The following is an 11,828-nucleotide window of genomic DNA, read 5'->3' on the forward strand; positions in this document are numbered from 1 at the left end:
CACAAAACTTCTCTGCTCCTTCAGGATTTATTCAAGTATACTTTCATTATACTTCCAAGTTTAGCCTCTGTTCAAATCTTGCAGTAAAACTGTACAGTCCAGAATCCAAAGCAGCAGGAGCTAACACACAACAGTGTTTGCAAAACATGTCTGGGCAGTGCTTCTCATTGGGAATGTGTTTGAGATGTAAGGAAGCATAGTAGATTACCTGAACAGAAATGCAGACATCTGATCCTGTTCCAGCTACCAAGATCTGTTGCCTGACAACCTGATACTTAGTATCTGAGGTAATCTGCTTGTGTTCCCTCCTGCTGAGTCTTTCCCTTAGAGGCTGGTTCCCTCATCAGTTTTCTCTGATTGCTGCAGGTATTCGATGAATTGCTACTGGATGCAGATTTCAGTGTGAATGCCGGCAGCTGGATGTGGCTTTCGTGCAGTGCTTTTTTCCAACAGTTTTTCCACTGCTACTGCCCTGTGGGTTTTGGACGCCGCACGGACCCCAGTGGTGACTACGTTAGGTGAGAACGTGTGGGTGGTTGCTTTCCACATACATCCTAGCCATGCTAGTGACAGAGCTGCACAATCTGCCTCTTGGCTGACTTGTTGCTTATACCATATGTATGTACTCTCTGTGACAGTACTCTGAATAAGGTATCAGTGTATCTCTATTTGTGCTTCAGGCGGTATTTGCCCAAGTTAAAGGGCTTCCCCTCACGGTACATCTATGAGCCTTGGAATGCCCCTGAGTCAGTGCAAAAAGCAGCAAAGTGCATCATTGGGGTGGACTACCCCAAACCCATGGTGAACCACGCAGAGACCAGTCGGTTAAACATTGAACGTATGAAGCAGATCTACCAGCAGCTGTCACGCTACAGGGGTCTCTGTAAGTACCAGGAGCTGTGAGGCACTTGCTGTATTGTGCATTTTAGCTGTGTATCAATTTAAAGGAGGTAAAATGACTGGGATAGGGATACCCAATTCAGCAAGTGGCAGCTGTATACCGAACTAACCCTTTGCAGGAGGAAGTGGCTTCTGCTGAAAGTTTCTCTAAGGGCACTTGTTTCCCCTGGAAATGCAGACAAAACTGAGCACTTCATTGTGTCAAGTTTTGAAGATTGGGAACTGAAATTGGGCAGGACCCTCCTGGGATCAGAAACCTTGTACTTCAATCCTAAAACCCATGAAGATGGTCCCAGTGAAAATACTAATAGATCCTGGGGGATCAGGACCTGGGTCCCCAGCAAGCACTGTGTCAACTGAGCTTTGAACCCAGAGTTGTCTTTAGTCAAAATAGGTGTACTACTGAGTGCTTGTACCTGCAGTTTTCTGAGCTCCCTTTGAAAAACAAGAGCCTGTCCCTCCATGGATGTCTCAGTGATCATTCTTTTCCACCAGGTTTATTAGCCTCAGTCCCTTCCTGTGTAGAAGATCTCAGCAGTCCAGTCACAGACACTACTGCAGGCCAAGGCAGCAGCGCCAATACAGGTGAGGAGTAGCTGTTGGTAAAGTACCTAGACAAGTTAATGGATACTTGTTGCCCATAACTGACTACAAGGGATGGATAGAAACGTGTGGCTAGAATGATATGGATCTTACTCACTTTCATTTAAACTTGCTCGGAATTTCCAAAAGAGCTCTTCCTAAAAGGCCCACCGAACTCTAGTCTGTGATTGTTTCTGGCACTGTGTACCACAGTTCCACAAAGCCTGTATAGACACACAGGGCACAGAGAGGGGAAAGGCACATGATTTTGCATAAAACTAGACCTTGACTGGAGCAGAAAGACTCCGGTATTAGTCTTGGGCTGGGGTTGGTGAGATTCAGTGTTCTCTCTGCAATAACGTGTGTCAAAGAAAAGTGCGGGGAAGTTGTGGCTGCACTTTTTCTGTTGCTTTGGCATTGCAGGCTCTCATTACACATGCGCCCAAAGCGGTAAATGTGAGATGCCCCAGGCCCAGAGAAAATGTTGCAATGACTCTCCTCTCCGTCTTGCAGCGCAGCGGCTGTTGCATTGTGGCCAGACATCTCCAAAGCGTAAACATGGAGGTGCTGAGGAGCTGTGCACTGAAGAGCTGTACAAACGAGCCAAAGTGACAGGTCTGCATGTTTCAGAGATCCCCAGCAAGAACTTATGAACGTGAGTAGCTCTGTGATGACTGCAGGCTGTGATTCTCCTCAGTCTCGTTTCTTTTGGGGCCCAACTTTAAGTGTCATCAGGAGTTTTAAAAATCTAAAACTGTTGCTGTAGTTTGGAACCTGATATTCTACCAACTAGCCTGTAGTGCATAGGTTCCCAAACTGGGGGCTGTGAATAAAGTCCTCGTGGCGGGGCAACCCAGCCACCCTAAGAAAGAGCCCGTGCTGGCATTACCTCCTGCAAAAATGGAGGTAGCGCTGGATTCCTGCAGTGAAGGGGGGAAATCCTGCAGCTGCGCGCCAGAGCCAGTGTCTCAGGAAGTGTGTGCGCTGCTTCCTCTCCCCAAACAGCTGGCACATTTCCTGAAAAGCCAGTTCTGTTGTCTGCCAGCAAATTCCTTCTACCTGCTGCCTTCCTGAGTGGGGTGGGGGCAGGCAGGCACGGGGGCTGGATGAGCCTCAGGTCTGCGCCAACAGCTCTTCACTCCCCACAGCAGTTGTGAGCTGCCTGAGCAGTTGGAGCTAGTGCCAACTCACTGGCAGCCCTGTCCCACACACTGGATTCCTCATTTTGGTCCTGTCTCAGAGGGTACAGGGGCCCATAAAGTCCACTAACCCTTGCACCCCAGAAGAATAAATCTGGCCTGAGGCCTTAAACCTCAGTCCTGCGTAACCTTCCCCCCATGGGGCCCCATTAGTGGGGTTTGGGGGGGGGCAGGAGCTTGGAAGGTTTTCTCCTTGTCTCACTTGTGTAGTCCTTCACTTATTTTTCTGTGGGTCAGTGACCTCTAACGCAAAACAGGTTCCCCGCCCCTCCCGTAAATTCAGACAATGCTGAAAGGTTTGTGTTGGACATGTTTTATTTAAAAATGAAGCTGGGCCAGCAAACCCCCAGTCAGGGCCAAGCCCCCATCTGGCCATAGCATCATAACATCCCATATCCCCCCACACACCTGAATCCTGAGCCTATCGTACACTTGAACCCCCGGTGCTGAGTCTCTCATATCGCCAGTCTTCTGCCACAACATTACTGCACAATCCACACACTGCAAATCTGTGTCCTGAGCCCCTCATACTCCCAACCCCACTGCCCTGAGCCCCTCATACACACCAACCTGAACTCCTGCACCCTCACATCCACAGGCCTGTGGTTTGCTCAGCACCCCAACTCTCTACCTGACCCCCAACACTCTCCCACCTGGAGCCCCCTCCCTGAGCCAGCAGCACCTTCTCCACCTCTTCCTGCACCCAAATTCCTTCCCAGAGCTTGCATCTTTCACCCCTTTCTTGTCTCAAATCCCTCATTTCCCATCCCAGAGCCCGTACCTCTTGTCTCACCCGCCTCCGAGAGTGAGTAAGGTCTGGGGACAGCAAATGGAGAGGAGGGGAAGGGAGAGGGCAGTGCCTCAAGAAAAGGGTGGAGTCTTGGGGCTTGCCGTGGCATATAAAAAGTGATCTTGTGTGTAAAAAGATTGGAGACCACTGCCATAAAAATTTTTTAAATTTCAAATTTTATACCATAATTAGATATTTTATTTTCTTGGCTTTTCGATGTGTAGGGGTAGAAATTGAATCTTTTGTTAAAAGGGGGGTTGTATGATGGTAAAGAAGAGGTAGGGGGCATGAGGGTTTCTCAAAATTCAAAAAGGGTCATGATGCGGAGAAGTTTGGGAACCACTGCTCTAGTGGGTCTCATATTCATGTCACTACGTTATTTGGCAAGGTTTTAATTTAGCTCGCCAGCAGAGGGCAGCAGCATTGTTAATTTAGCAAGCATAGACTGCTCTTAACCTATGGACCTACACTATAGGATGATGATCCTCCTTTCTCACAGGAATCAGCTGTCCTCCAGAATCACACTTCACTGCTTGGTCCCAATCTGCTTCAAATGTTGCAAGTTGGGAGGGAGAGCAGCACACCTTTGGGGGCAAGATGCTGTTCCTCGTAGTCACCTTGAAATGACCCTAACACTTCTGCTAGAGAAAGGTGCTGCTGCTGTTACTCTAGTTCTGCAAAAAATACCAATTCCTAAATGCCCTTTTCTCTTTTTTTTTTCCTGCAGCCAGAGATGGGAGACTCACAAGGGAAGAGTTGGGGTCCTGGACTGTTCGCCACAGCAGTGGTGTGGTGCTGCTTCCAAGGATCAGCGCTTTTGAGCAGCAGCTGAAAATGGGGGGCATCTGTATAATTGATGCCGCTGCACAGGAATATTGCATCACTTGTGTTTTGGGTACATTTCACTCAGTGGCATATGGAAGCCCTGAGACCTAACCCTTTCTCTTCTCAGCCAAGCCTGAAATCTACCCACCTTGGAGAGGGGAAAAGTTTTTTGATTCACTCCCAAGTGTATCTTTTTCCTTTCCATTTGTCTCCTGCTTGGGTCCATTTGCTGCCTATTTACAGGAAGCAGCATCTGAGTGTCTCAGAAGAAATCTTCACCCATCTTGCCTGTTAAATGTCAGGCAGTGAGATGCCTGTCACCCATAGATAGGTCAGTTCTCCTGTCTGTGTAGCATTAGAGCGCTCCCCACAGTGTCTGTCTGAACAGCTCCAGCCCTATAGTATGCTGAAATGTCTGCTTGTACGAGCTGGTTAGCAAAGTAGGGGGATTGGGAAAAGAATGGAGCTGTAGAATTAAACATTTCTACAGTTACCGTGACCACCCTTTATAGACCAATGAGCACTTACTTGCTCACTGACTCTCAAACATTCATCCTGGTGCATGACTGTGACCCTAGCCATTCTGGAAATGGGGCAGATGACTAGCATAGGCAGTTAAAAATTACCTTTTGCATCTAGGGGTTCTCTTGGAAGTTTTCAGAGAAGGGTGGCTCATCTGAGAATAAGCCTGTGACCATAGGTGAAGTTTTCTTCCCAATATTTGCTCCTCTGAATACCAGACAAAGATACATCTGGTAAGGAAAACTATTCTGGCGTTACTGGGCTTTGGAATCTACCCTTCCTGCACTTTTTCTGTCCCTAAGAAGCCCTTTCAAATGAAGAGTGAGCAATGTCTATTGTGGAGCCGATTAAGTATCTGATGTGAAATGAATGTGCCACTAGAATGAGACTGGGCTTTTGGGCAGCTCCTATACGTGAGTCTTCCTTGGGCTCTATAGCCCATTCTTTGTGGATGTCAACTGCCCATCCAGAAGCTTGCAGTGTATTTGTATCTGGTCTTTTTTTGGTTTCTCCATAGTGTAACCCTCTGACCATTTACCCTGCACAGCATTCTCATCTTTTTCCCCAACCCCCACAGTATTCAGTGGTTTCTAGTGAAACCTGACAGGCTGTTAACTATACATCCCCTGGTCTTGTTCAGCCTTTCATGCAGGTTCTCACAGGCCCTGAGGCTGCCTCCTCAGATGATGGGTGCAATAGAATAGAGGCGCCTCTGTTTCTTCAGCCTTCACAGGAAGTTCTCAAGTATCTGTCTTTGGCACAACATATTTATTCACCATCTGAATAAATGGTCCGTGTGGTACAGACATAGCCCTTAGCCAAAAACAGCTGATTAGGTCCACATATAGCCTCACCTACTAATAACCTACTCCTTAACATGACAGAAGAAGAACATAGTTTCCCATCTTGATTCAGTTTTGAGACCCAGACTTTGAAGTTATAAATGATGCTGGGGTTACAATTAGCAACTGATTCAAAGGCACCTGAAAGGTTTACAATATTAGGCGGTGGGGCGGTTGTGTGAGAACCAAGAGTTATGTTATTTTGCTGCTGTTTAATAAACTTTCTCTCCTACTAATAACACTAGGGCATTGGCCCCACATTTCCTTTTCCAGTGGAATCTATTGACCAGACTTTCCAAGCAGTGAGTCACCCCTCCTGATCTTGTTTTGGTGTGTGTTTTTCCAGACTCATATCCTCTGGAGAGGATTTAGAAGTAATCCAGTAATCCAGCCTAGCTGGGGTTTGTCTCCAAAAGTGGGAGGGGGCCTCTCTAGTCTAGTAGCAGTAGAGTTTAGTTGCACAAGAGCCCCCCTGTCTTCTGGTGCAGAGAGAAGGGGAAAGAAATGCACTTTGTACACTTAGAATTCAGAAAATGTGACTTCGGTCATATGGAAAGTTTCATGCTTATACAATCGTTTATTTGTAAATATTGTTTTATAAATGTCTTTAATGCTCTGCTTGCTGTGTTTTCACTTATTTCAACTGAGTTGGGTGTACATTGGAGGAACTTTTGTGCTGAAGCAGAAAGTCTTCAGGTGAACTGTTGCAAAGTTTTGTGGATGTGTGGGGAGGGATATTTATATAGTTCTCCTCTCCATGATCCCCAGTATGTGTATTCTGGCACCCACAGCACCTATAGTTTTCTAGGTGCATTCCATGCAAGAAACATCCAGCTTTGAAGCGCTTTTGATCTGAGAAGAAATAAGTGTGACGTGAGGAGAGGGGGAAAATACATGGTTTATTTTAGGTCTTGAGGAGAGAGTAGTGACTTTTCAGACAGTCTTAAAGGGTGTTTCCACATGAAATGCAAGAGCAGAGTGGAAGAGCGACACTAATGGCTACAGCTCTGTCCATGCACTATCTCCATTGTGCTGAACGTTGTGTGTGAATTCCAGACTTACCTCCCAAAACATGCTGTTTACTCTCACCTTGTGTGAGAAATCCTGTTAGTCAGAGAACACTCTACAAAGATGTACTGAGAGTGTATCTCAAGAAAACTGATGTAGCTATAGCTTGCTTCTTGCAGCTTGCGGTCAGCTGACCTCAGTGGCACTCCATCCTCCATTAGGCAGTGAGTGGCCTGCTTTAAGGGGAAGCACCTGGCCCCTGAAGCTGAAAAAAAGGCGGGGGGGGGGGGGGAAAACTTTTCTTCCAGGAGGTAGCTGACACTCCAGGCAATGTTTGTATCTCTTGTAGTTCCATGTGCAGACTCCTGAGTTATCTCATGAGCCATATGTAAATCTGGTAGAAATCATCCTTCAGTCAAGGGACTGCCGGTATGATGATGACAGTGACAAGTCTGCCTATATTTTTAGTTAGGGTGGGAGATGAGGTTCTTGTTGAATTTCATTTGTATGGGTGGAGAAATGGTTAAATCCGAGATGTTCTTTTCTTGAGAAATGTCCCTCTGGGAGCTCCACTCTAGGTCCCTTGGTACCCTGCGCTTTTAGTTGGAGACTTGTGATAGCATTGCTCCAGTTGGTTGTGCATACACGGCAGTCATCTTGTACCACTCTGAGTGTTTTTGCCATGCAGGCAGCTACCATTATCCAGTTCCCTCGCTTCCACCTTTTGTTTGCATTCATAAGGACAGCAGGGGCCTTCTCAGCTTTCACATGTCTCTAATCTGCTGCTCCTTTTCTCAATTATTTCCCTTGTTAATTTCTCCTTTCATTTTCATTGTTTCCCATTTCAAAAAAAGTCCACTTTTTTTTTTCCTCCCCGCCTTAGGCAGGCAATTGTTCTAGAGTGGTTACACAGGGACTAGTCCCATTTTTGCATTCAACTTAGCGTCTTTGGGCATGCATTGCTTTCCAAGTTTTAAGCACTGTATATCCTTCAGTTTTTCAATACCAATGACAGTTGTCCATGCACAGCGTGCCTTCTGATTGCTGGGAGGAGACATTACCCAAAGGTGTCTCCATTGCAAGAAATTCACTGTGGGAGGACAAGCAAGGCTTAGGACCACTAATTAAAAATGAAATGGTGGAACAATCCTTCCAACGCTGACGGCAGGATACCTCCTCCCCTGTCCTCACTTTTGCAGCTGCCTCACATATGGGGTCCTCTACAAAAATGGCTACTAAGGACCCTTGTCCTACAAAAACGTAATTGTTTTCTTTGCCATATCATGTTTCATTATAAAACTGCCCCGATACTGAAGCACCCAGAGCATTGTACCATAAGGTACTGGGACCATTCAGTACCGAGCTGCCTGGAGAAGTACAAGATCTGGAATGGTCTAGTGAACTCAGCAGCAAAACTAAGCTTTCCTGCTCAGCACTGAGGGAACAGAGGAAACCACAGGCACAGAGCACCACTATGGTGCCACCTGCTGTACTAATACAATATTGCAAGTCTGCAGTGCCTACACTTTGTCTGGTTCCCAGCCTAAGCTTGCCTGCATCACTGGCACTGAGTTTGAAGTGGTCCCCCTTACTAAACATCACTTCCATCCTGGGAACTCCACGCTTTGGCACGGACAGTACACCAGTCAGGTCAGGGTCAAGCTGCTGGTTTAGCTTCTCTCTCCTGTGATGACGTGGAGGCAGGAATTCTTCACTATTCTTCTTCCAAACCCTCACAGGATGTGGGTTGGCAATCCTTGCAATGGGTTCCTGCCATGGCCTCTCCACAGTGGGTCTAGCGGGGTCCCTGGGCACTATACAGAGCCCAGAACATCCAGCCATCCAATCCAAACCAGTCTAGGACGCAGCAATTGTTGCACTCATCTGCTCCAGCTTCCCTAGAACATCTTGAGAGGGAAGCTGAAGAATTTGCAGACAGGCCAGAGGGTGATACCCTCTCACCTACCCACGTCTCAATTTTGTCAGTAGACAAAACAATGCTGCTTCCCCTGCCCCCCCACCTACCCACGCACATTTGTTTGAGAGTCATTAGGTACCGTTGTCTACGTTACCAGAGACCCAACAAAGTGACAAATATTACAAGCTTCTCTGTCAGCCAAGATAGCATTACTCATAAATGGGGCCGTTACGGACCCTGCAAAAACTCTGGCAGACATTAGTCATAGCTCCACCTTCTTTGTAAGTGAGCTGACAAGAAGTGCTATGTGCTTCCTAAAGGAGCTGATTTTTTTTTTTCTTTACTGACCTTGCTCCAAATTTATTGGTGGTAGAGTTAATCAAAGGGGGAAGTAATATCAAACCAAAACCACACCCTATGATAAAGACTGGAAATCCTAGACCTCTTCAACAGAAGGTCTATTCATCAGCACACCTCTGGTATTGTATAGCACAGGGGTGAGCAAACTTTTTAGGTTGGGTCCCCACTTTTCATCCCTGCAATTAGCGGGGCCCACAACCTGTCTAATATAATCCAAACAAATGGAATTTTCAATTTGGTTAAAAGAGGGGGAAAAAAAACCTTTCGGCGTCTGTAGGAAAATAAGGTAGCATGTGAAAACTTTACTAATTGGTATATAAATGTGAACATACATACATAAACACAGTTACATATTTCAGCATTTTCAGTGAGATGGATGAGCTTGAGACCCAGCAGCCGCTTGAGCTGCATGCCTCCCACCCTTAGGAAATTCCATGCCTGCCCCCAACTTTGCACACCACTGGTACAGCAAACTATTGTGTTACTAGCCAAGTACATGCACGTTTTTTGTCTCTTCAAAACACCTGCCATCACTTTCTTCCCCCAGTCAGCAACACAACTGTCCAAATTCTTATGGAAAACATGGCAACTACATTTTATATAACTTGCCACGGGGGCCCAATCTTACTTGCTCTGGGCAGAAGCAGTTCATCTCTGGCAATGGCATCTCTAACCACATAGACCTCACAGCATTGGTGCCTAGGGTTCCAGGGGAGACAACTGAGGCTACTTAGGGCCAAATTGCAAAGCATAAGGGAACAACTCTTCAAAGCTGGTGATTATTCCGATACTTAAAGTAACCCAGGATTAGACCTCTCACCAGACAGCCAAATCAAAGTTCTATAACTCTCAAACCCAAGCATCACCTGATGATTAGTTACACAGATTAGCATAAGACAATTATCTATCATTCATCTATGACCTGTTGTACTGTTCAAAGAAAGATAAATACTGTATAGAAAGGAACCATTTGGTTACATTGTTAACCTCTCAAATATATGTAATCACACAGAAGCATAAACATATACCAGTATGTTGCTAATGCTTGATTTTGAATCATTTATCCTGCAGGATGTTTAATCCTTTGTGCCTAACTGTCTGGAAGCCAGAATGCCACAACTGACCACCTCAGCAGGATTTTCTCATGGATGCACATGTGGGAATTAGACCCACAAACTCTGCAAACTATGTTCAGAAAAGGGATTCCCCTCAATAGACCTTTTTGTCATGACCCACTCTGCCAAATGCCTGTGATACTGCTTCCAAGATGGACTGTGGACATAAATTTCTGGGAGATGTCTCCCTTATTAAATCAGAGGCCTTACTCCTAGATCCCCGGCACCCTCACCAATCTTCCTATTGAGCTGAGTCCTACACAAGATCAGGCAAGACAAATCCAGAGTCCTCTTGATTGCACTAATGGGGGCCAGACAAACATAGTTTCCCATATCTGGACAAGATGGCTGTGACGACATCTCCCTGAACCCTTTCCCTCCTGCCTAATCTGCTGATGCAGGGTGGTTCTGTCACCCCAAAATCACAACAAATCATATCAAGGTCTGTCAGTCGTGGATCAACCAGACCTTGAAATGCACCCTACGAAGGAAGTTTTACGACTTTCCATTTAACAGCCAACATGTCTCCACATGCAAAACATGCACACCAGGGGAAGAGATTCTCCATCACCACCCAGGAGAAGAGGCTAGTCAGGCATCCTCAGTGCAGACAGGGGTAAGTAATCATTTTTGGGTTCCTTGCACAAGTACTACAGTGGAGAAAGCTTTGGAAAAGACTCTTGGGGGAAGGAGTCAGGAGAGAGCATCAACCAGAAGGCATGGAATGCATTGCCCTATAGCTGGGGCTTCCCCAACCACCACTCCCAAGAGGAGGAGATGGGTGGCCGTGGCCCAGGACTCCCACCTAAAGGGACAGAGACATCCATCTGCTGTCCAAACTGGGAAACTTGAGAAGTGCGCTGCTAGCCTGAAGCTAGAATTCAGGATGTCACTGAGAGTCTTCTGAGACTGATCAGGTCCTCAGACTGCTACCCCTTCCTACTTTTCTACATGAGCACCAATGATACTACCAAGAATGACCTGGAGCAGTTCACTGGAGATCATGTCACTGGGAATAAGGATCAACGAGCTTGGAGGCATAAGTTGTGTTATCATCCATCCTGTCCATTGAAGGAAAAGGCTCAGGTAGTGATCGTCAAACTTTGTAAGTAAATGCATGGTTGCACAAGTGGTGTCAGAGACAGGACTTTGGATTCTTTGACCATGGGATGGTATTCCAGAGAGAAGGATTGCTAGGAAGGGATGGCATTCACCTAACCAGGAGAGGAAAAACATCTTTTTGACAGGTTTGCAAACCTAGTTTGGAAGGCTTTAAACTAGGTTTGTTGAGAGATGGTGACCTAAGTCCTGAGGTGAGTGGAGAGTGGGATGCCAGGGGAAAAAACACAAAAAATGTGCAACAGAGGAGGACCCTGATCCGTGCTGTTTGAAATTAGGGCAATCACCTAGTTTTCTTAGGTGTATATACACAAATGTAAGAAGCCTGGGAAATAAGCAGGAATTGGAAGTCCTGGCACAGTCAAGGAACTATGATGTGATTGGAATAATGGAGGTGTGAGGTGTATCACATGATTGGATCACTGTCACGGAAGGGTATAAATTGTTCAGGAAGGGCAGGCTGGGGAGAAAAGGTGGTGAAGTTGCGCTGTATGTAAGAGAGCAGTATGGTTGCTCACTGATCCAGTATGAAATGGGAGAAGAGCACATTTGTGGGTTAAATTTAGATGCAAGAGCAACAAGAGTGATATGCTGGGGAGGTCTGCTATAGACCACCAGATCAGGTGGATAGGGTTTATATGGCTTTCA

General features: G+C 46.3%; 1 protein-coding gene across 1 annotated transcript in view; it reads left to right on the forward strand.

Annotated features, from left to right (window-relative positions):
• The window catches only part of CRY2 (cryptochrome circadian regulator 2), a 37,345-nt gene extending 31,067 nt beyond the window's left edge, over positions 1 to 6,278 (forward strand). Inside the window, exons 8-12 of the mRNA XM_074997547.1 lie at positions 367 to 518; positions 681 to 883; positions 1,396 to 1,485; positions 1,996 to 2,137; positions 4,199 to 6,278. Coding sequence (XP_074853648.1) covers positions 367 to 518; positions 681 to 883; positions 1,396 to 1,485; positions 1,996 to 2,135 — 585 coding nt within the window. The 3' untranslated portion in view covers positions 2,136 to 2,137; positions 4,199 to 6,278. The remainder of the gene's footprint in view (positions 1 to 366; positions 519 to 680; positions 884 to 1,395; positions 1,486 to 1,995; positions 2,138 to 4,198) is intronic.
• The last annotated feature ends 5,550 nt before the right edge of the window (positions 6,279 to 11,828 follow it).

The sequence above is a fragment of the Carettochelys insculpta genome, chromosome 6 (genome assembly GCF_033958435.1).
Source record: "Carettochelys insculpta isolate YL-2023 chromosome 6, ASM3395843v1, whole genome shotgun sequence".
Taxonomy (NCBI): domain Eukaryota; kingdom Metazoa; phylum Chordata; order Testudines; family Carettochelyidae; genus Carettochelys; species Carettochelys insculpta.